A 24,670-nucleotide genomic window follows, 5' to 3' on the forward strand; every position below is an offset into this window, starting at 1 on the left:
TCTACCTACTGATGGGATCATGGCCAGTCATTCACCTCCTCTCAGCCTCAGTTTCCTCACCTGTAACAAGATGCCACTGTCTCCTAGGATCTCTGCGTGGAGCAGACCACCAGCACTGAATTCAGTGTCTGGTGTGTACATGCTCCCGAAATGAAACCCACTTGTTAGTTCTCAAAACCACACACAAACTCAGCCCGAGCCGGGCTCAGGAGTTCAAAGGGAGTCCCCAACACTCCCTGCTCAAGTCCTCTCACAGGACCTCTGTACACAACTATATGGGTACCACCACTCCCCTTGGGTTATTCTTGCATGCCGGAAACAGATCCCGACTCAGGCTGCCTCAAGTCAGAGTAGGGGTGTATGCAATGAGGGCCCTTTCAGTGCCTCATATCTGGCTCAAATTAGCTAAAGCCAAAAAGAAACGAACAGGTCTCCTTTGGCTCACAAAACCAAAATTTCCAGGGATATCTGCCTCTGGGCACAGTCGGACCCCAGGACTCCATGGACACCACCCAGACTTGGCCTCATTCACCCCACCTGCCTCTCAGCTCTGACTCCCTCTCCTGGCCTGGGTACCCGCCTCTCACGATCAGCGGCTGCAGGCTTATTCTCTCAGCAGCCCTCCTGGGGGAAATCTGCCTCTTTCTTGGTTGTTCTGGCAAAAAGCCAGGCCTGAGGCTTGGTAGGCCAAACCATGGGCATTCCTGAACCACTCACCATGGCTGTGGAGACACAGGTAAAGCAGTGGGGTCAACCCACCCAGGCCCTGGGCTGAACGAGGTGGTGAGGAGAGAAGGCGGCAGGGACGGAAACCCCCAGATGCCCGCTCGCCCGTCCTCCCTCCACACCCCAGCTCTGCACACCCGCTCCCCAGTCACACTCCCTTCCAGCTCACACTGCCAGTGGCCTGAGATGCTCGTTAGTCCCCAGCTGAAACTCGAGAGAGTGGGAACCTAGCTGGCCCAGCTGTTGGTTGGGCAGGGATTTCCTCGCCAGGTCACATGACAGGCGCTGCTGGCTGAGGACGAGTGCCCGTGGGTAGGAGTCCAACTTGATCCCATCGGCGGAGCCAAAGCAGGGTTGGAAGATGGTTGGTGTTGCAGTTCACACGAGGTTGCCTGGCTGGTCCATTGTGGAAGAGCCACGGGCGGGGCAGTTTCTGTTAGAAGAAGCGGGGGACAGCAGGCCTCACGAGTGACACTTCCAGGTGCCCCCATGGCATCTGGAATGGAAACAGCTTTATTGATACCTGAGGAAAGTGCAAGAGAAACACTCCTTCTGACCACTCAGCCCATCCCCTGGGGCCAGGTCAACTAGAGGCCGGACTAGTCCTCTCACCCTGCCCATGCGCCGGGGGTCATCCGGGGCCTTGCTGGCCAGTGCCCAGAGGCCAGACGAGTCAGCGGCCAGAGTCTGGAGAGAGGACATCTGTAGCTGTGGCTTCAATGGCAGGGGCGGGGCCAGCCTGGCAGCCTCACTGGTTAAGGTCCAGAGCCTCCTGGGTCACAGTTCGGAGTCCGATGGAAAACAGCTCCTCCCAGGGCTTCCGGATCCAGGCCAGCAAGGCTGTCAGCTGCTCCGGACACACAACTCGGACTGCCCAAAAGCTCTCCAGCCGGGACACCTGGCATACAAGCAGCAGTGAGGTGAGACGCACGAGGGCCGTGCCCAAGCAGGGAGGCAGCAGGGTGGGTCTCAGGAGCACCCACTGCCCCTCCCAGTTCAAGGCATCCCCAGGCCTGTCTCTCTCCAGAAAAGATCCTGACCTAGCTTTTAAAACAGAACGCAATCGGCACTGATGGAAGACCCCCCAAAAAGGCTTTCTCGTTTACCACCTTGTATCTTTAACCCTCCCTGCTTTCAGACTGTCAGTTCTGGAGTCAGCTCCAAGGAATCGCTGGGACTTAGTTCCTGGCTCTGTCATTTATGACCTGGGCCCACTGGTTAACACCCCCCAGCCTCAGAGGCCTCAACTGTAATTGAGCTAAAACCATACTGCCTCCTCACGCAGAGGCTGTAAAAATCACACGGCTGGCGCACAGGCCCAAAGAGATACAAACTCCAAGCAGCGTTTGCTTCGTCAGGGCCTCCGAGCTAACACAAAGTTGGGCTCCAAGTCCACAGTGTTCCCACTGCCCATAACTGCTTCCTCACTACTGTCCACACCCTGTGACAGCCTCCCAGGTCCCGGCACCCTGTTCTCTGCGTTCCCCCCATCATGACTGCCTGTGGTTAAGTTCCCTAGAGCCCAGATCCGAGTCTTCCTAGACCCACTTGCCGCACCGCCCCCCGCACTCGATCCACACCTCGTCGTAGAAGACCAGCCGCAGGGCCTCCGGGGCCACGCGATACAGCAGCACGGAGCTCAGGCTGCTGAGGGGCTGCTGCTCCCTGACGCTCACTGAGGGGCCTGGCCTGGGGGGTGGGGCCTTCTCAGACGCTTCGCCAGACGCTGCTGGAGGAGGGGGCTCTGCCTGGGACTCTACAGGGTCCTCATCTAACAGGTACAGGGTGGACAGAGTCAGCAACAGGGACACAGGGCAGGCAGCGGGTCCTAGGGTATAAGAGACAGGGTAAGGCCCGGAGAAGAAGGCCCTGGAAGAGCCTAGATCCCCAGGTCAGTGTCCCAGTGCTGCTCCGGAGAGGAGAAGTGACCACACAGAGGCGGCCACAGCATGGCCTGTACCTCTAGGGGCCAAGGTCCTCCCTTTCCCAAAGTCCAGGGATCTCTAGCCTCCAAAAGCTCCGAGGCCCAAGTCAAAGGGAACTTGCCCCACCCCCATCCCCACATCAGAAAGAGGCACCCGCTCTCCCCTCACCAAAAGGGTAGGACAGGGCGGACTGAGATATCTGCTCCACTTCCCAGAGAGCCTGGGCCCCAAAGCAAAGGCAACCCAGGGCACTCCCTTGCCTCTCCAAAGAGGCTGAGACACCAAGACTGCTACTGGATGAAGTCCACATCCCAGCACTGCGAATTACTACAAAGGCACAGAGAGGTGCCCAGAGGCTGGAGGGTTGGAAGGCCGGGGCCGGACCTCACCTTCAACCAGGAACGCTCGAAGGTAGAAGAACCGGGGAGGCTCCAAGGAAGAGTCTGTCTTCAGCAGTGGCCTGGGGAAAAGGCGGCAGGCCCAGGAAGGAGCGGTCAGCCACACGGTGGGAAGAGCCACGGAAGGGTGGAGTGAGGAGGCTAGGCCCAGGTCAGGAGGCACGGGGGCTCAGGACTCCACCCGGGGCTTGTGAGGGGAGGGGCTGTGTTCCACGAGCAGCCGTCTGGGCCTCAGCCTCCTCTCCAACTCACCAGAGCCTGTGCTTCGGGGTCACCTCCTCCTCCGTGGCGCTGACACTGCTCCTCCGAGTGGGGGGCAGGGACTGCAAGACATCTGGACAGAGCCAGCCGGGGACAGAGAGCCCTCAACGACTCCGGCTCTTCCATCCCAACCTCTCCACACCTTCCCATCCTCCACGCTGCGGAACTTCCAAGAGGGATGGGTCCTGTTACCCGTCTGTCTTCACTGCGGGCGCCACTGTGGCGCTGTGGTCCACAGCCCCCCGCCCCAGCCTTCCTCCGCCCCCTGCCTCTTCTCACCAGTGAGCTCCTCCAGGAAGGCCCGGCAGCGCTTGGCCTCTCGGGGCAGCAGGACACAGGCCCCCATCCCAGCTGCCCACTCCAGCCGCAGGCTCTGTCCCGCCAGGCCCAGCTCTATGTGCCGCAGATCCTGCAGGGGAACAGCCAGGGCCGGCTGCAGCCAGCTCGCCGGGGGCCCGCTGTGGAGATGGTGAGGGCAGAGTGGCAGGAAAGTGAGAGCACAGTCAGAGCCTGGGGGCCCGGGCCCTTCCCTGGCAGCGGCCCTGCCCACTCACCAGATCTCCCCTGTCACCTTCAACACGTAGAACCTTTGGTCAGACACAACCACAAGACACAGAAATTCCCCCGGGTGGCCTGCCAGCGCCAGCGGCACCTAAGGGGAAAGGAAGGTTGACGAGAAACAGAGAGGACTAGGGAGGCAGCCGGCAGATTGAGGGCCAAGCTTCTGGTGACACTGTTCAGCCATCCGGCCTCTCCGTCGGCCTCGCTCTCTAGCCCATAGCCCCGCCTGCACTCGGACCCACGTCAGGCTCTTAGTAGGTCTCCCTGACTGTCATCTCGCCCCCTCCAGCCCACCCTCTGAGAGGACGACTGCCCCCAAACACAAAACCCACCGCCACTCCCCAGCTCCCCAGACTTCAGAAGCTCCACAGGCCTCAGGATCAAGTCCGGGCTACGACAGACACCAGACGATGCTTCCTGGCTCCTCTCGGGACACCTGCCCCGCCCACACCCTGGCTGCGCCACTCAGCCACTTCTCCCCACCAGCTCCTCTCAGGCCTCTGTGTAGTTGCTGCCTCCTTTCCCTAGAACACTCTTTTTCTCCCTCCCGTCACTCATCCTGCAGGAAGGAGAGGCTTCCCCGAACCCCACAGGCTGGGATCAGACGCCCCTCGAGGGCCTGAGCCTGATTCTGGCATGGGCACACCTCATCATGGCTGCCTGTTCCTCACACCAAGAGAGAGGATGGAGAGCGAGACTGTGGTCCTCTAGGCCCTCAGTGTCCTGCAAGCGCTCACAGATCCAGAGAGGGACCGAGAGCTAGGTGGATTTGCAACAATGGCCAGAGGCTGCACCAGGCAGCCTGCAGACACCAGCTCGCACATAGGCCACACACCCTGTGAGGTGAGCAGGGTCCTCCCCGTGGGAAAGGGGACACTTCAGAGGCTCAACTACCAAGGAGCAGGTCCAGAGCCACACTGAGAGTCACCATTGGGATTCAAACTGGAAGCCAAGCCTGGTGGCTCCAGAGTGACTGCCCAGACAGTCTGCTGTGGTGGAAACAGGCAGGGGGCACACAGGGCAGGGCGGGCTGGCACAGACCTTGAAGCAGCACTGGAACTCCTCCTGGGCATCGTTGAACACCTCGACATCCAGGAAGAGTCGGAGTCGGTGGTCCACGGAGCGGAGGCCGCAGCGCTCAGGGGCTGGGGGTGAGCAGTGGGCCGTCAGCCTGCCCGGGCCACCCCTGCACCCCTCCCCCAACACCTCTGTTTGCCTATACTCACGCGGGCTGAGGCTCCAACTGTGGTGGTCATGGGAGGCTGGGGCCTGGGATGGGGCACTGCCAGCCCCGTTGCTGGGGTCGGTGTGGCCAGGAGGGTCGTGGACAGCACTCGGGGACTGCGAGGGGGCCAGGGATTGCTCTTCCCGTCTCCGCTCCCCACTGGGGGTTCCGGGGGACACGGCCAGAAGAACCACGTGATCACTACCACAGTATGGACATACAGCAGATGATTCTGAAGGGGGGATGGAGACAGGTCATCAACCACACACATACACACATACATAATATCCCTCCCCCCTGACCCCACCCCGTTGTGCTCACAATACTTCCTCCACACTCTGGGACTCACCTGGGCCCCATCTCCAGCTTCACACGCTCCCCATGCTCCCACCCAACCTGATGCCCTCAGCAGGCCAAACTGCTGACCAATCACTCCCCATCCCAGTGATAGATGAGCAGGCCCACAAGCTCCTCAATACACCTGCCTTCTCATTTCAGGAGGCCCACACCCACCTAGGCCCTGCTGTGGGCCCCTCCCACAGCCCTGGGCTGGGCATGTACGTGAAGTCTGAGAGCCCAAAATCAACAGATAAGGGTAGAATTCCAGGTTCTCTATGCTCGGTTCCCCATCTGTGAGATGGGGATGATGACGATCCCAGAGGTTTGTCAGGACGAGTGAACGGAATTGGGTAAAGAAACCAGGCCACAGATCAGCGACGAGACAGGAAACACTCTTTGAGCAGCTATGACATGCTGGAATGTGCTAGAGCCTCTGACAGCTGTATCGAAACTCTCCTGACCCTATTGTGCAAGTAAGGAAAGCAAAGATGGAGTCACTGATGTGCCCTGCCAAGGCCATGTAGCTGGGGTCAAGGCAGCAGCTACTGTGTGTGGAAGACCTCGGTTCTGAGCCAGGCATGGTGCCTGGTGCTGTTCTGTCACACTGAACTCTCCTCATGTCACGGAGCAAGTCCATCCTCCTCTTTGCTCAGACGAGGTGACTGAGGCTCAGATCAAAGGAGGCCAGAGCACATAGGAATGTACAAGACTAATGCCACCACCGAAGGGACGCCAGGGCCACATGACCCTCGGAGGATAGACAGGGTCTGGGACCAGGTAGGGCTGTTTCTGTTATACACACTGTACTGCTGGGCTTGCAGCTGCCCAGGCAAATTCAGGTTGGAGAATGAATGAAGAGGGCTCAATTTCTGAATAAAACTTAAACCCCTGTTCCAGCTACTGCCACGGAAAAAAAAAAAATGTGATTAATAAAAATCAAACATTTCAGTGCAGGTGTTACCAAGAATATTTTTTTCTTCTTCAATGTCTTCAAAGACATGACTTTTTGACTGGTCTGCAATGGAAAAATCTGTCATCTTAACAGAGTGTGAAGAAATGCCATGAGGTGTTACTCAAGTGACTCACAAGGTCAGTCAGGGAAGGACAATCTAAGCCCCCTCACACAGCACCCCACTACGGCTGCCAGACAGCCCCGCACTGCAGGGAGTGCTCGTATGTTTTATGTGGCTTCTGAAACAGGAGCCCAAAAAAAGGAGGGAAATGCTCCAACTTATGGGAAAATAATGGATATGTTTAAGCAGTTACACAGACTGTACTTCCTGACTTAAGAGGAAAAGAGGATATAGTTTATTTTTTTGTAAATGTGGCAGGCAGACAGTTTTAATTTTTCCTCCAGGCTGAAAAGCTGGCCCCTGCTCCTTTCTTCCCTAGGGTTCCCCCTCCACACTCCCAGCTCAAAGCCATTTTCCCTGAAGCAGCAGGCGCATGGACACTGAGGTCAAGGGCAGGGCTGGTACCTGTCTTCTGGAACAGCGGCCTCCAGCCTTCCTCATTGTCCAGCCCCAACCTGGGCTCCTCTGGCTTGAACTCGCGGCCACAGCGCAGACACTGGAGTCTGTCCCCTGGCGGGCCCCCTGCTTCCTCAAGCTGATGCTGAGAGGTGGCTGCTGGCGTCAGCACAGCCAGCAGCTCCTGAAACAGGGTGGGCCGGGCACAGCTGTGAGCAGGACCCAAGTCCTCAGGCTTCCAGCCTCCCCCAGCTGCCTGGGCCCCACGCTAGGTTCTGTCACCTGGACAGCCGCCTGGGCATCTGGCTCCAGCACCACGTAGCGACGCAACTGCCGGTCGGGGCAAATGTAGGAGAAGCGGAGAGCAAGGACTGGGCCCTGGGGTCGTGGATCTGAGCCCTGCATAGGAAGAGGGGTCAGCAGGATTAGGGTTATGCTGAGAGCGTGACAGAAACGAAAGCTCTGGCCTCTGTCAAAGTGCTTTTGCTGACAGCCACGCTGCAGCCCAGAAGCTCTGCCCCTCAGCCCAGCCTCCGAGCCACCTGGGGCCTGCCTCTGCCCCCTTAGTGCCCCTCCCAGCTCCAAGCCCAGTGACAGAGCATGGGAAACACCCGGCCCAGTGCCTGACCAGGCTGTCAAGAGTCAGTTCCAGAAAAAAGCCTAGCACCCCTTCCAGAAGCCCTGCTCCCACAGCTCACCTCGGGCACCTGCTCACTCTGGGTCTGGGTCTCTGCCTCTATCTCAGCTGCCTCCAGACTCTGAAGCTCAAGCCGTTGCAGGGTTCGAGCCGCTTGGAGCTCCACCTCAAATAGGTGGCCCGTAGTGACCCAGAGAAAGCACTCGCTGCCCCGCACGCCCTCGGGCCCCTCCAGGGGACACACCAACATGGGCCGGCAGAGCTCCACTGAGGAGAGACGGAGAGGGGGACGCCGTGAGGAGGAAGAGGTGGCCAAGACTCGGCCCCCACTGTGGGGCGGCCGTCCACCCCCATACGTGGGCTCTCCTAACCCCCGGACACATGACCACCACCTGGTTCTGGCCTCCCTCGCGGCCACTGAGCGCTCACCCTCCACTTCGCTTTGCTCCTCTCCTCCCTCCTCTTCTCCCTGCTCCTCCAGCTCCTCTTCCTCCTGAGGCTCCAGCTCTGGCCGGACCTCCTCTGCCACCTCCTGCGGAGACTCCTTCTCAGGCGGTGGAGGGCTGGGCACAGGCCCTGGGCTCAGGGCGTCCGGGGACACCGTGCTGGGGGCAGAGGCCTCCAGGTGATTCCGATACTGCAGCCAGTCACAGCCAAACCGCTCCCGAAAGCTGCTCATGAGTTCCAGCTCCCGATGCTGCTGCACAAACCACCCTGGGCAGGCGGGGGAGCGCGCGGCTTAGCAAGCCCAGCCCCACCACGACCCCCAAGCCGCCCCATCTTCTGGGCGTGCCCCTCAGGGTGAGGTAAAAAAAGGGGGTGTGACAGCAGGGGATGGCCAGTTCAGAGGGAAGCCGAAGTCTGCCCCTTCGGCAGCAGGTCCTGAATGAGTTCTATATGACACTGGGGTCACAGGCAACTCAGAAACACAAAGCGCCTGACACTTAGGGAGATTGGAGAGACAGGGCAGCGCGTTTAAGGTCCGGAGACGTCCTCTGGTTTAACCCAGCTTTTCCCAAACTGATGGGGCCTCGGAACCCTCTCATTATCCAACCCGCTGACACCCAACAAAGATAACATTCCCTGAAAAACCCTTTGGAAAGTGCTGCCCAGGAGCAGTCTCTTCTCCGTCCCTCAGACTGAAACAGGAAGGAAGACGAGGTCCCCGCAATGCTCCACTCCACCAAAAAGAGAAGTCCTCCCAACTACAAGACTGGAGCGCATGGGACTGGGGCCGGGGGCCTGGGGGTGGGCCGACTCACCAGCCGGGGAGGGGTCCAGCGTCCGGGGCTCCGGGTCTGTGTCACTGGGTTCCGAGATACTCGCCCGCCTCACGCGGACTCGGCTCTGAGGTTGGGAGAGGGAACCCACGTCCTATGAAAGCCAATGGCCTCCCACCCCACCCACCCGGAACACCCACCCGCAGGCAAGGACATGCCCTGACCACTCCCAGGACACCCGCAGCCCAGAGCCCCCGTAAACGCACCCAGGCCCAGGCACGAGGCAGCCTAGGACCCCACTTACCTTCACCTTGCGGAGCGGGGGCTGGGCAACAACGCCCCCTGACGAGGGGCTGTCACTCAAGTCAGGGCCACCGGAGGTTTCGATCATACTCCCCACTGGCCAGGGCGGAGGTGGTGCCGTGGTGCTGAGCCCCGAGGACGTGGAGGTCTGGCGTGTGACGACAGGTAGGAGACAGAGGTTGGAGCCAGGGTGCACCCCTCTTCTGCTCATGCTCCCGAGAGACGGGGCCTACTTTCCAGCCGACCGGACAGATCCTTCCCCAACTCCCCTCAGTTTCCCTCGGTTAGTGCCCTTCCTTCACCTCCTCCCAAATCGATCCTGCCCCGTCACTCCCACCACACGAACCTGTAAATCAGTCAGTGACAAGGCCTTTCCGTCAAGAAGGAACTGAGCAAAGATAAAAGGGGAGGGCGGTGTCAGTGGGGAGCACACACTCTGGGGAGCCCCTAGCCAGGGTTGGGAGCCCTCCTAGTCCTGTAAGGACCAGCAGGTTCGGTGAGGGGGAAAGGCATAATAAGCCAGCAGCCTGAGGCCTCAGCCCCTCACCAAGGGATGTGGGGAAAGGCAAGAGCGTGCAGGGGTGAGGGAGGCCTAGCAGGAAAGGGAATGCGGAGCAGACACGGGCAGACACTCACCCCAGCAGCAGCATCCCGGGCGCGGGGCGACAGGTACCGGGCGGTGGCCACGCGATGTTCAGGGTGGAACCACAACGGGTTCCCCTCCAAGCAGAGCTGGGCACAGAGGAGGAGACTGAGGTGGGCCTTGGGCCTCCTTCTATGAGGAAGGGGGCTGACCAACTCAGCATGGGGGGAGGTGGGGGGAGGGCACGAAGCCAGCTCCCCGGGCCTCACCTTGCGGAGCTCCGTCAGCAGCCACAGTGGCGCCAGCTCCCTGTGTCTCTCCAGCAGGTTGTAGGCCACATCCAGGTGCCGCAGGTTCCGCAGCTGTTCCAGGCCTGGGGCAGAGATGAGAGGGGAGGTGTGAGCAAGGCTGTGGGTGAGCAAGGGTGGAGGGGTGTGGGGTGGGGCAGAGTGGAGTGGAGGGGGCGTGCTGGGGGAAGGCATGGCAGAAAGGCCAGCCTGGGCACCCCATACCTGGCTGAAGGCCGCAGGAGGCTTTGGTAGGCCATGGATCCCAGGCCACCCTGAGTCTCATACCGCCCCCATTCCCTTCCATGCTGGACCACCACCCCCACCAGCACCCCCAGCACACTCCCCCACTCACCATGCAGGCTCTGGAGCTCATTGCCCCGCAGAATCAGGGTTCCCAGAGCAGCCCCTGAGGGTCCCATTTTCGGCACCAAACGCAGGTGGTTGTAAGAGATGTCCAGGTGACAGAGCTCAGACAAATCCTGGGAGGGGATGGAGGGGACGGTGACACAGAGTCTCTCCTTGGCCACACTCTAGCCAGGCTCCTCTGAACCCGCTTCTTGACTAGGCCTCGAACTTGGCCTACAAAGACTACAGACTCTCAGCACAAATGATTTCACCTGCCCCTCTATCAACCCCCACGTTAAGACGAACAAATCTACCAGTTTCTAACAGCTCCGGAATGACCACCCCAGTCTCCTGACGTCACTTCCCAGGAAAACTGAAGGTGCCAGAAGGACTGAGTTTGCTCCAGACAACACCTGAAAGATAGGGCCCAGCTCTCTGACTCCGTGGGACTTTGACAAGTGCCGGTTAGCAAACTAGACAGGTTCACATGGACCAACGCCCCTTCCTGTTTTTCTTACACGTCCACTTTCCCAACTTCAGAGGAACCCGACTAGGGTTTGGTCAAAGAGAGAATCTGCCCAAGCCCCCACCGTCCCACTTCCCACTGCCTCATGCTCCCTTGAAAATGCTCACCTCTGCACAAATCAAACTGGAGTTCAGTTCACACCAAAAAGCTTATTACTGATTAAAACAGTTTTACTACTAATTAAATATCACCCATCTTTTTTGCCATTTTTTTGTTTGTTTGTTTGTTTTCTTTTCTTTTTTTTTTTTTTGTTTTCTGCCATTTTAACCAGAATCCAGCTTTATCTCTGACAGGGAGACATGGGAGACGGGTTCAAGTTCACCATGAAAGCTACCCTTTACTGAGCTAGACCTTCAGCTAAGTATCATCAGATCCTCTTCACAATCATTTTCATACTATAAAAGTAGGTACTCGTATGATGTATACTTTACAGATGAAAAAATTGAGAAGTTAACTAATCTGTCCCACGGAGATTAGGAGTTGAGGTTAGAACATTGGTTTGTCTTATGCCAGAGTCTGTGCCTCCAAAGAGTACTGCCTCCCAAGATGCGACTCCATGAGGAGTAGGGGTGGGGAAGCAGGGGGGTGGCAGATGAGAGGCAAGAGCAAGGTGGGAGCAAAAAGAGTCTACAAGAGAAGGTCTGAGCCGCGCAAGTGGAGGCCCAGGTGGCACCTGCCCAGCCAGGCTGTTCATACTCACCATCAGGAAGCCCTTGCAGTCCTGGACTTGATTGTGGCTCAGGTTCAAGAAGCGAAGAGCTGACAAGAGACGCTGAGGGGGGATAGGGACAGGAAGCAGAAAATCGGACATCCCTAGGCAGCCAACTGGCCCTCCACCCTAAGGGCCCATCGCTGTGGTTCCCCAGTTTCCCCAGCCCCTCCTGAGGCTCACTCACTAGGGAGCTGTCTAAGGCAGTCAGGGCATTGTAGCTGAAGTCAGCAGACAGCAGAGCCAGCCAGGGCAGGGCAGAGCAGAGGTCACCACCGCAGGCTGACAGCAGCTCCTGCACAGACAGGCGGGTGCTGTTACCTCCACTCTCCGCCCCCCACCACGCCGAGGCCACGCTCTGTCACCTGGCCGTGCATTCACTCTATATACTGAGCTCTGTCTGGAGATGCAGACTTAAAGAAAGGCCAAGGCCCCCTTCCCAAGAAATGTGAGCAGACAGAGCAGAGGGGAGGCAGACGTGAGATGTCGAATACAACATGCTCGGTGTGACTGTAAGCTCCACGGGCACAGGGTGCTGTGGGAATACAGCAGAGAGGGTGAAGACACTGTCTAGCAGGACACAGGAGGCAGGAGGCAGGGCACGCTGCAGTGAAGGGGCAACATCAGAGCTTGGTCCTCCACGTCCCTCAGGACAAGGCTGCCGGGCTTGCCCCTGACCCTCCTTACCTCTAATGCCTGGAGGCTCCTGCTGCAGATCAGGGTCTCCAGTTGGGAATAGATGCCACGGAGGCCATGGAGGCAGTGGAGGGGGACACCTCGGAGCTGGAGCAAGGGAAGGGAGGGAGGGACGGAGGGAGACTGAACTTCACGGAGGACAGATGTCTCATCCCCACCTCCCAATGGGGAGGAGGGGAACGATGACAAAGCTACCTACGGTTCAGGGCAGCCTTAAATGGAAGAGTGGGTGCGTGTCACTGCAGAGCAACAAGCATACTCCGGTCTGCCCCCCACACCCCACCAAGAGGCCACCTCCCTGTCCCTGCCCCAAATGTCTACTCGAGCTGGGTTTTATGCACCAACATCCCCCAATGCCCCATACCTCCAGCTGACGAAGGGACTTGAAGGGAAAAATTTTGATGGGCCCTGAGAGGCCAAGACCTGGGACATGGACCAGCTAAAAAAAACAAAAAACTACTCAGGTCACTGAGGCCTGGCACACGTCCCTTTCCTTGGCCTCTCTTCCCTAACACTGCCAAGCACAGCACGCTCCTCACCTGGGTCTGGACCCTGTAGATTTTGTGCATGCATGCCACACCCCCAGCCCCACCTCCCCTCTTCTTTTGTGCTCTCAGTACCCCCCATCCCATCCCCACCCCAGAACCTTGAGTGAAAGCGTTTTCTGCAGCACATCGAAGAGGAACTGAAGCTGGAGGATGATGGGGGAGTCGGCGGGATGGGAGGGCAGAGCCACAAAGCCTATCTGGCCAGGGCCCCATGGCCCCAGATGCAGCTCAAATACGTGGTTCAGGTGCTGCAATGTGGCAGTCAGCAGGGTCAGGGTGCTATGGCCAGACAGCACCACATCCCCTGCAGGGAGAGGGGCAAACAAGAGGGGTTCCATTTATTCTAAGATTTACAACCCCAGGGTACATCCACTCCCACTCACAGACCTGTTCCCATTCTCCACAACAGGATCAAACTTCACCACTCTTCCTCGCTCAAAAGTCTTCAACGGCTCTCCTCTATCTTTCAAAACGTCCTAACTTTCCTGCCTGGTAGATTGCTTCACTATAAGACTCCAACTTTTCTAAGTTTTCCTTCACCTTCTGCTCAAAAGAGCCCGGCCTACTCATAGTGCTGGAAACAGCACTGGCTCTCCAGCTTCCTCATTTTCTGACACACCCCCTTCCACTCTGCCCAGCTCAAGGCCCACCTTCTCCCGGAAGCCTTCTCAGCATGCACCACTGCTGAACTTTTCACCATAACTACTCACTTTATATGAGAGCAAATGAGAAGTTTTATCTGTATTTCTTTGTCTCATTGTACAAGGAACATGTGCACTTACAGAAACTTTCAAACAACACTAAAATGCATGTCAAAAAAGTAACCACTCATTTAAGCACTAAGGTATTGCTACTTGCTCTCCAGGTTAAAACTGCCTTCTCTCGTCCTTGAGGGCATCTTCTGGTATTCATTACTGCACCTAAAAAAATACAGCTACAAGGTCCTACTGTATAGAGCAGGGAGCTATATTTAATACCTTGTGATAAACCACAGTGGAAAAGAATACCTAGAATGTATATGTGTATATAACTGAGTCATTCACTGTACAGCAGAGCTTGGCACAACACTGTAAATAAATTATACTTCAATAAAAAAAAATAAAAGTACAACTACAAGGTAGGTACAGAGATTTTTAAGTTTCTTGGAAAAAATAAGGATTGACTAGAAGAAGTTTGCAGAAATAATACAGAGAGATCTCCATACCCTTATATGTAACCACCAATGGTTTTATTTTATATGGAGTACAATATCAAAATCAGGAAATGAGCATTGTGGACAACGTGTACATATAGTTCTATGCCATTTTGTTACATGTAGGTTCCTGTAACTACTACCACAATCAAGATATAAAACTATTTCATCACTGCAGCATTCTCCCTCCTGCTACACCTTTAGCCACTTGTGTGCCTGTGCACACGGACTCACACACACACACACACCCTATCAGCCCTAACCTCTGGAACGAAGTCAGATTCTTGCTAAATAAGTTATCAAATCCTACAACCTTGTATGAAGGATTTTCTATGTACTAGACAGTAAGGATAGATACAGACAAGGTTCAAGGACTCTCCCTACCCCGAAAGAGCCTCCCAGTCTAGAAGAGGAGATAAGACATGTGTACAGTTAATACTACAAGCCAGAAAGTAAAAATGCTATACAGATACCACCAACAGGAGTGCAGAGAGATGGAAAGGCAGCTAACATTGAATAATACGTGTCAGACGTATGTTACTCCATTTAAACTTCACCAAAATCTCCTAAAAAGCACTGTTAATACCTGCTTACAAATATGGAAACTGGAGTGCAGAAAAGTTAAGAATCTCAATTGAGATCATAAATCTGATAGGAAGTTGTTACTTCCATCTGCTCTCAAAGCCAGAACTTCTACAACTAATGCCAACCATTACTGAATAACTACAATGCCACTGTGCCTAGGCTCGGAAGAAAAAAACTATAATAATTACTACCAATTTTGAGTGCTTACCATATATGCAATCACTGTTCTAAATGCTTTATGTGAATTAAAATTAATCCCCCTAGCAGTCTTTCAGTTAAGTACAATCGTTATCCCATTTTGCTGATGAGGAGGAACTAAGGCTCAGAAAACTTGAACAATTTGGTCATATTTGAAAGAGCTGGGATTCCAACCCAGGGGCTTTTAATTATGCTATACTTCATGCTTTGCCACTGTCAACTACAAATTGGCACTTGCCACTAGCATTTGTCATCCACCTCTACAAGGATTAAATCATGTGGTACTGCAGCTGCTGATTGTCGACACCCCCTGCAAAGAGTTTAGGGTGGAGAGCAGAAATGAGGAACTTGGTGCTCTGGAACAACAATTTAAAAAAACCTGGCAGCACAGGTCTTCAGATAGATATTTTCAGGAACCAATTTTATTATGAGCCCAATTCTTGTATCTCTTCACATCTAACCCTCCTCATAAAAACACTAAAATCCTTCGTGGTGACAACTGTTGCTCATCACTAGCAGAAACGGTCTGCAAAAAAATATGTGCTTGATAGCATTTACTCTCCCTTCACCAAAATCACATATATACTGACCATCCCCCCTACCTCTTTGGAGCAGTTTCTGAGAACCATCTGAGATGCTAGCTCATGGGCTATAGTCTTCATTTTACCCAAATAACACCTTTTTTAACTTAGCGCCACAGGTCAACGATTATGACTAGTCCTTGGACTAGAAAGGCTTACGGCCAAGTAACGATCACTCCCCTCTGTGAGTATCAGAGAACGCATGAAGAAAGTAGCACCCGAGTTTGGCCTAGAAGGATGGCTAAGGTTTACACCATCAAAGACAAAGAGCGACAAAGCGAACTAACTCCGGAAGGAGTAGAGAAATTAATTCTTTGACACCCAAAACCTCGTGACCCTGAACAGCTGTAACCTCATGACTCCTAACTAGGCAGGTCTATAGAACGTAGGAAGTAGCCCCTCTCGCCCAGCCTCAGCCCAACCGGAAGTTCACTCACCGGACTCGCGCAGAAGCCCCGCGAGCTTCCACACCAGAGAGTCCCGCGGGGCGGTCGTCATGGCCACAGGACGCTGGGGGCGGAGCCAGAGAAAAGAGGAAGCGGAAGAGCTTCAGGTGGTAGTAGTGCCAAAACGCCAGGACGTCCGCGCAAACCGAAGCCTCGCGGAGGAAAAAAAAATCAAACAAGAGGGCGAGAAAGAGCTCCTCTTTGGATCCGTTTCAAAGAGCATAAGGCCTGACCAGCCAGACTGACCTTCCTGTGTGATCCTCCCACCAGCTCTACAGCCGGACGCCTATCAATAATAGACAGGAAGTCCCGCCCCGGAAGAGAGGCGCTCGGAAGGGACGGCCAGAAAGTAAGCCTGCGCTGCTGGAAAACATGCCGTAAGTCGTGCGAATGTCGAATGGGGGAGGTGCCCTCTGGTTCGGGCGAAGGCGGTCCTTTCGCGTCTCAGCGTCCTGAGCCCAAACCCCAATCCCAAGCTGGGCCTCCGCCGTCCCTGCCCCTTTGTGGGCCCCGCAATGCCTGAGACACCCGCTGAGCTCGGCTGGGGCCGCTCCGGGTCAGTGAGGAAAATCTGACTCCTTGTTTGCAGACTGGGCAGGGAAGCAAAGTTGGGAGAAAAGGAGTTTTCTGTTGCTGAGGAAAAGACTCATCCACTCATCCGAACACTCCTTTTTCAGTTAAAGGAGAGCGTGTCCGCCATGGGAGGCTGTTTTTTAACATCTGTGTGAAAGAGCTGGGGCTGACCGAGGTGCCATTTCTGGGGTCTCTTTGACCGTTTTTCCTTCATCTTCCTGCAGACTCGCTTTTCTTTTTCCTTCGTGAATATCAGCCTCTCACATTAGCTTCGTAACGCTCCACATGCACCACGACCTTTATTTTTCCTTTGTTTCGACTCCTAACACTTGAATTTAAAAGTTATTGTTTTGAGTTTGAAAATGTGAAAATAGATTCACAAAAGCCTAGGTTACTTGGGAAGGTCATTCAATAAGTAACCGATAGCTCCGAGACTGCAGCGTTCCCATTGTAGCTTTCACCTGGTCCCGGTCAAATACAGATGTTGACTACAGAATTAACGAGTAATGCCTCTTAACAGAATTTCTTGTTTTAAGGAAGGGTTTGGTTTTTTTAATGTAACACCCAATCTCCTGATTTATTTTTTAAATTAATAGTAGGCCAATTGAGATTAGGATTAAGGTCATAGTCATTTTTATTCCGAGTTACAAAATTTGAAGGATCTTCTTTTCTGAAGACAAAATATTTGAAATGGCAACTTACGCCTCTAAAGCACACAACTTGGCGACTGTGGCATACTGTGACCTGAAGCCAGAGCCTAGAAGAGTGAATCAGACTTAAGAGGAAACACATCATGAACAGCAAAGCAGTATACAAATATAAAGTAACAGTGGGACCTCAATATATTTTTGTTGATTATTAATCCCATTAAGGTGATGATTGTCAGTCCCGGTTTATCAGTAGCCTGGAACTAGGGAGTGGCTGAAACTAGGAAGTGGGTTCTCCCGTAGGCTACTGCTAATTCTCATTTTTTTAGACAAGAAGAGACAGATTGTTTTGATGTTTCTGACATTGCAGTGCTTTGAAATCAATTTCATTACTTTACAATATTGTAGTGGTTAAAAAAAAAAATCAATTTCAGGGGTGCCTCTCCAGCCCACAGAGTTTTTCACCATTCATATGGGTAGCCACCCCCACCCCCGCCAGATTCGTTCTGCATCCCCTTGAGTGTAAAAGTGGAGGCAAAGAGCAGCAAAGAAAGCTTAACTGGAAGAAGAAAATAGCTCCTGAGAGAAGCAGCAACAAGAGACTAAGCAGCCTTTTTCCCCCAGCCCTTGGTGAGGCCCATTCTCCTTTCTGCCCTTGCCTGGAGGGGAGGCCTTGGCCACCTTCCAATGAATTCTCCCCACCCCACCCCACCCCCCTTTTTCCCTCTAAGTTAGAGTGTATTTCTGTAAAGTCCTGCCATAAGGACCTAGACTAAGACAAAACCTTTGCAAAAACTTAAAGTCTTAAAGGGAAAAAAATTACCCTTTTACCATAACAGAAAAAAAAAAAAAAAGACAGCATACACTTATATTTTGAGAAATATGCAATATCTATATGCAGAAAACCAGAGAATTTTAAGGACATTAGAAATGACCTAAGTAATTGAAAAGACAACATGTTCTAATGAAAAGATTCAATATTATACTGATGTCAATTTTATGTAATTTCCATCAAAATTTCAGTGGTAAGATTTTGGAACTCGACAAGTTGATTCTAAAAGTCCTCTGGAAGACTAAACATATGAGCACTGCCAAGAAACTCTGAGGAGAAAATAGAACAAGAGGCACTTAGAGGGACCATGCCCTCCCTACCAGATAGCAGAGTGACCTGTGAAGCCACAGTAACCAAAGAAGCATGATACTGACAAAGAGATAGACAAATATCGACAGAAACAACTAAGATTACATGGCAATTTTTTTTTAACTCTCTCTTTCTCTTTTTAGTCGCTAAGCCATTACCAACTTGCGACCCCATGGACTGTAGCCTGCTAGGCTCCTCTGTCCATGGGATTCTCCAAGCAAGAATACTGGAGTGCGTTGCCATTTCTTCTCCAATTGACTTTAATGGTATAAAAAAGTGAGTTGTCCATAGTTTTGGAACAACTAGCTTTCCATCTGAAAAAAACTTAAGTTCCTAACCTTACATCACACAGATTAAATTCCAGGAGGATCAAAGAGCTAAACATTGTTTTAAAAATTAACCCTAAGGAATCTTTAAAGTTTGAAGTTCAAATTCACCTGTTAAAGAATTACTATCTTAATTTTAAAAACATGCAATGTCATTTCAAAAAAATTATCCTTAGAAAATAATAATACAGGCCTTGCTACTGCATAATTGCATATTGTTCAGTCGATAAGTCATGTCTGACTCTTTGCACCCCCAAGAGCTGCAGCATGCCAGGCTTCCCTGTCCTTCACTACCTTCCTGAGTTTGTTCAAACTCAGGTCCATTGAGTCAGTGATGCCATCTAACCATCTCATCCTCTGTGGCCCCATTCTTCTCTTGCTCTCAATCTTTCCCGGCATCAGGGACTTTTCCACATTATCATTAATAAAATTATGTTTCGCAAAGAAATGTTATGACATTATGCTCTTAATTTACGAACACCCTTCTGAGTTTTGTGCCACAGGAATCACACTCCACCTAAAATCAGAAATGTGCATTAGGTTTCATCTCCATATTATTGTGTGAGGAGGAAAGTGAGCTATAAGCAGCTGTTACTGCTAGCTTCCCTGACACCTCAAGTTGCCTGGAGTAGCATCCGCAAAATGCTTGTGTCTAAAGGGGTAAAGGAAGTTGTGCTGGTGACTAGCTTAGGCATCAAGGGAGGAGAGAAGGAAGGAAAGGTATCTTCATATAAGAATGACAAAATCAGCCACCAGAGAATGTAAACCTCAGCATCCTGGTCCAGGGCTTGTTTGTTTCTGCAGCCTTGGAGCATGCAATCCCCTGGACTGTTGCCCATGGGGGAACAGAAGTAATAGTTCATCTTTAGGACGTGAGCCTAGTCTCTGACCTGGACCTCACCACTCTGGTGCAACAGCCTCCTGCAGCAGATCAGATGACCAAAACCTAAGGATTCCTTCGTAATGAAAAGTTCACACTTGAAATTACATTGTGGGTAGGAAGGGTGAAATTGGATGCTTTGTTTCATCAACTAGGTATCTTCGAGAAGTGGAAAGGTGAGGGTTGGGGGGAACATGAAAGGGAATGAAGAGGTGCAAATATTAACCTCCAAAAGTAGATTTTGGTAAAAGAATTTGTACTAGTTAGTCTGTGTGCCTGGCACCCACAGCCCCAGAATTCAGTGGTCAGAGGCAGTCTATGTTAGAACCACATATCATGTCTCTTGGCTCTGCTCCCAGACTGAGCCACAAAAGACTGGTCCAGGAACTGACCAAGTCACCACAATCAAACATATGGGACAAGTCAGCAGTACTGGAGGAGATCTGGCTTGAGAACTCTGCGTTGGACCGCAACTAAGCAAGCCCATCCTGCCTGGTTACAGGAGAGACTGAATGTTAGGTGCACGGAGGGAAAGCTGGAGAGGCAGAAGCCGAGTTCAATATGAAATCAGCGAAAGCCTGAGAGCGAACAGCTGGCTGAGAAGCTGCAAAATAATGTTTCAGTGACCCAGCAGCAGCCGTGGTCACCCAGCCCAGGAGGAATTGCAGTTCTGCATAAGTACACTGAGGGATTCCCTGAGTGGCTTTATAGTAAACCTGAGGTCACCTGAGAGTGCCTTTAATTCTTTTCATTATCTATCCTGGCAGCCCATGGAATCATCTGAGAAGAGGGCTAAGAAGGGCTATAAAAAGATTGACCTTGGGTTTAATTCAGAACACAAAAAGGGAAAGATGGTACGAGAACTACATTCGCTATTCAAGCTCATGGGAAAACAGCAAAAGCCTGATAGGGGATGAGAGTGGAGGCAGCTATGGAGAAGAGAAGAAAGCAGACAAAAGTCACTGTTTAAGGCATAACCCATTCAAGACCTGTTGACAAAGACAGGTACATATGTGACAAGTGTCTGCCTTTGCAGTTCTGCCTACATGCAAGGCTGGAGAGAGGAAAGAAATGGTGCACAGCAAGGGAAGAAGCTGCAAATAGAATAGCAATAAAAACCTGCAAAGTGAAACAAAGAGAAGTGAGATCAGAGAGCTTAGGGTCTCCAGGACCGAGGGAAGGGGAAAGGCAGAGCCTGCTTTGGAATCTCAGAGCTTCTGTAGAACCTCAAACTTAAAGCACTCTCTCACTCATTCAGCCAGTATTTACTGAGCCCTGACTATGTGCCAGATTCTGTGCTGCATTCCTAGTAGATATAGACGACAACAGTGCGGCTCTTGTTCTCAAGAGCCAGCAGTGTAGTGGAAGAGAGACTCCAGCAATCACATATCAACGTTGTATTGCTTCCTATCATTGCTGTAACAAATGACACCAAACAGTTGCTTGAAACAACACATGTTTATTAGCTTATAATTCTGAAGATCAGGAGTCCAAAATGGATCTCATTGAGCTAAAAATTAAAGTGTCCTCGGGGCTTTGTTACTTTCTGGAGGTTCCAGGGGAGAATCTGTTTTCTTGTCTTTTCCAGCTGCCTGCATCCCCGGTGGGCGGCCCCCTTCCATCTTCGCAGCCAGCAATGACTGAGTCTTTTTGACATCACATCACTCCTGACACTGACCTTTCTGATTCCCTCTTCTCCATTTAAAGAGGATCATTGTGATTACATCGGACTCACCTGGGTGCTCCAAAATAACTTTATTTTCTGGTCAGTTGATTTACAGCTTCAATGCCATCTACAATCTTAAATCTCCCTTGCCATATAACATAACATTTTTAATTGAATAAATTTGACATATAACATTGTGTAAATTTATTAGAGTGTACATGTAACATTTGCCCAGATTCTGGGAATTAGGACATAGACCTCTTTGGGGGGAGGGGCCATTATGCTGCCTATCACAAGCATGATGCATGTTATAGTAGAGATAGTGATATGGGAGATGGGTCTCATCCCAGACTGGAAACTGAATTCCTGCTGCAGCCTCTCCCTCTCATCCCAGATAGTTAGAAATAACAAAACATATGAAAATAGGTGAATAAATTCTTAATCACCCTGGATAACAAGGAGGGCCCTTAGTGGGCCAGAAACCATGAGGAGTCCCTGAAAGAAGGATGGCAAATGGAAACTGGACAAACAAGATCACAGCCCCAAATGTGCGTAACAGTAGACTGCCACAGGAGTTGAAAACAGCCGCAAGAGCATGCCATGCCTAGAGAGGGCGGATCCTGGGAGCTCCCGGCCTCAGGAGTCATCAACAGCGCACTGATTATTCAGCATGCTGCAGCATGTCAGCCACTCCACACAGGCCCCCCCTTCTTGTCTCCTGGGGCCACGAAATTCCAGCAGAAGTATATGCCTTCAGGCGGGAGCAGTGGATAGAAGATCGTCAGATGAAGAAAAAGGACCATGTTCTTGGTGACTGGTGACATAAAGGAGGAAAAGGGAGCACCTGATTGTGGAAGATGAGCTGCCAAAACATCCTGCCTCTGAGTGTATCCCCCTGCCCACAGTAACTGACAAGATGATGATGTATACCATGACATTATCTCATACCCCATTTTGCTGAAGAGTGTACAGTCATACGGGAATCTGAGGTAAAGGAGGAGCCGCCAACCAATAATTACCATTTTTTTCTCCCAATAATTAACTTTGGGAGAAAGCATCTTAAAAGAGACAGCAGTGCATAGAGAAACTTTCATGCAGTGAAATAAATCAGAGAGCAAAAACAAGACTTTAGAAGAATTATAACATTCTTGAGTGGCAAAAGATATCACACTGACTTTTTCTAATCAACAGAAAAACTGAACATGATTATGAAGCAACAAAAATCCTCAAAAGAGTGATCAGAGTAAGCCCAGGTAAAGGATACATGTGTGACCAGGAGGATTGAGCAAATATGTGTTTTTCCAGCACATAGCTCAACACCAAATATACAAAGTATTTTATTTTTTTTAAACTAAGATACCCAGGGGATTGATCTAACACTTTCAACATCAGCTAATAATAAGGCTCTGAAGGAGAAAATAGAATATGAAAGGAAGTTATACACAAAGGAACAAAATATCCTAGAAATGAAAAAAATTACAAACGTGAATCTTCAGTTTGAAAGGTCCCATCAAATGCCAATTTGGATCCCTTTTACAGATTAACATGAGATTTAGTGTGACACAGTTTCAGATGCATGGTAAGGAGGAAATCTTGAAAATTTCCGATTGGAAAAAATAAATAGATGAAGTACAAAAGTATGAGAATCATATGAACATTAAGTCTCATTGGAAACCAGGATACAAGAAGCAGAATTTTTTAAATTCAGAGGAAAAAATCTTTGACAATAGAGTTATACCCACAGCCCAACCATCATCATTCAAGTGCAAAAATAAAAAGACTTTTTCTGTTGAAAGGACTTAGAAAGTTTATCACCTACAGACTTACTCTGAAATAAATAATAAAAGAAGGTAGATCAATACTAAGAAAAATGAGCCCAAGAAAAAGGCAAAAAGCAATGGTCAGCAAAGACATCAGTAAATTGATTCAAACTAAAGAATTTCACAACCCAGGAATGAAACCAGGGTCTCCTGCATTGCAGGCAGATTCTTTATCAACTGAGCTATCAGGGAAGCCCTCTCACACTAAAGAGGAGGACAAAATGGAGGTGGGGGGGAAGGGTGTGGGGAGAAACATTAAAAGCATAAGAAGCCAGGAGATGGTGGCAGATGGTGACGGCAGCACCTTGCCAGAGTAGGAAAGGAAGTCTTCACAGCTGTGGCCCGCACAAGCCCAGGATTTGCAGAATTTAATAAAAGTGTGAAGATCTTGCCAGGAAACCTGAAAACAAAGCGATGATGTATCAAGAAATAAATTAGCAGAACTGTATAAAGACAAAGTGAAATGCAAATCTTCCAAATCTGATAGACCTAAAGTTAGTCTTTAAGAGCCCACAGACATTTTCCCACTACTGGGGAAAACATTCACTTGTTTTAAGGAGCTGATGACCACATCATTCCGTCACCACATCATTCTATCGTAAAGGTTCTATTCAAGTGAACATGGATACAGGGAATTACATGTAATTCAACTTTCTACTGGGAAAATTGTAAATGAGCTAAAGAGTCAAGGGAACATGGGACTGCTCCTCTAAGTGAAGCCTCAGGAGCTTTGGGTCATGAGAACTCTAAGTCATCTACAGGTGGAGGATAGAGATTGGGTCATTCCTTTTGTAAGCGATCTGAATACATCAATGGAGAAAATCAGCAGCCAGATGTTAGATTCTGCTTAAACTGTGAAGCAGCAGCTTCAATTTATTTGATGGAGAATTGAGACCTTACAATGACCTAACAAATGTTCAATTTCTGAAGTCTGTTAAGAGAACTGTAACTGTCTTTGCATGTATGCCTGAAATTCAGCAACGAATATTATAAATCCTTTAAACTGGCATTATTTTGTTCATTTATTTTTAATTGACTGATAATTGCTTTACAATACTGTGTTGGTTTCCATCGTACACCAGCATATATCCTCTACCTCTTGAACCTCCTTCCCACCTCCAACCCCATCCCACCACTCTAGATTGTCTCAGAGCACCAGATTTGAGCTCATTGTGGTTTTGATTTGCATTTCTCTAATAATGAGTGATGTTTAGCATCTTTTTGTATGTTTATTAGCCATCTGTATAAACTGGCATTGCTGGCAGAACATTTCAAAAGAAATTCCTCTGGAGCTTCTGCAACTGGTTCAGAGTGGCCACGGGAACTTGGGTACAGAGGAGTATCAAGATCAGTAATACATATAACCTAGAATAAGATTCAAAGCTTTTTAGGAGATAAAGCAAAAACTTGGAAGCCTTACACCTGAAATCATTAATACACCTTCCCCCCCCAAAAAAATTCAGTACTTAATGCAGTTGTTCTTGTTGACAATTTAGTGCCAATGACAAAAATTCCAATCAGGTTAGCCAATGAGAGTCATTTGATACAAAGATTCAACATTACACACAGGATCCTGGATGTTCCAGATTTTATTGTACACTCTGTCCTGAATTTGCAACATTTTACTTATTCTTGGCCTTCATTTCCAGAGTCAACAAGAAACAGATAATTCTTAATGACATGGTACTCCAGCAACTAAAATAATATTATTCCTATCCAAGCAGTAGCAGATCAGAAAGATGGTGTGTTGTATTAATAAGAAAAATACTTCCAGCATAAAAACAATCAAATTATTTTTATTACTTTTTTTTTTATTACTTTCCAGATGCATTTTGGTTTTATTGTTATTCTATC

The 24,670-nt window shown here is 50.9% G+C and overlaps 1 protein-coding gene, 1 long non-coding RNA gene and 1 pseudogene across 11 annotated transcripts; 2 read left to right on the forward strand and 1 right to left on the reverse strand.

Annotated features, from left to right (window-relative positions):
* Positions 1–1,195: 1,195 nt before the first annotated feature.
* Positions 1,196–16,081, reverse strand: LOC122698638 (serine/threonine kinase 11 interacting protein). 10 transcript variants are annotated; one of them, XR_006342385.1, is made up of 25 exons: positions 15,755–16,043; positions 12,860–13,065; positions 12,578–12,652; positions 12,205–12,300; positions 11,705–11,812; positions 11,509–11,580; positions 10,290–10,416; positions 9,917–10,020; positions 9,701–9,796; positions 9,411–9,452; positions 9,066–9,212; positions 8,804–8,888; positions 7,971–8,255; positions 7,603–7,808; positions 7,187–7,303; positions 6,914–7,088; positions 5,098–5,328; positions 4,913–5,016; positions 3,865–3,962; positions 3,590–3,768; positions 3,302–3,383; positions 3,041–3,111; positions 2,307–2,554; positions 1,339–1,624; positions 1,196–1,222 (listed from the first exon to the last, which is right to left on the reverse strand). XR_006342385.1 is itself a non-coding variant. In XM_043909906.1 (25 exons), exons 2-25 carry the CDS (start codon positions 15,813–15,815, stop codon positions 1,475–1,477), a joined length of 3,165 nt encoding a protein of 1,054 aa, XP_043765841.1. In that variant the 5' UTR covers positions 15,816–15,827; positions 16,010–16,081; the 3' UTR covers positions 1,196–1,474. The 10 variants fall into 10 exon arrangements, 9 of the variants coding, with proteins under 9 accessions (XP_043765841.1, XP_043765837.1, XP_043765836.1 ...); XM_043909906.1 differs by having other exon boundaries at positions 1,196–1,624; positions 15,755–15,827; positions 16,010–16,081; XM_043909902.1 differs by having other exon boundaries at positions 1,196–1,624; positions 2,307–2,497; positions 15,755–16,046.
* Positions 16,004–21,182, forward strand: LOC122698640. The gene is made up of 3 exons (XR_006342387.1): positions 16,004–16,140; positions 18,268–18,400; positions 20,919–21,182. It is a non-coding gene; the product is annotated as an uncharacterized LOC122698640 (long non-coding RNA).
* A 1,912-nt stretch (positions 21,183–23,094) lies between these two features.
* On the forward strand, positions 23,095–23,809 carry LOC122698196 (annotated as a pseudogene).
* The last annotated feature ends 861 nt before the right edge of the window (positions 23,810–24,670 follow it).

The sequence above is a fragment of the Cervus elaphus genome, chromosome 8, assembly GCF_910594005.1.
Source record: "Cervus elaphus chromosome 8, mCerEla1.1, whole genome shotgun sequence".
NCBI classification, from domain to species: Eukaryota; Metazoa; Chordata; class Mammalia; order Artiodactyla; family Cervidae; genus Cervus; species Cervus elaphus.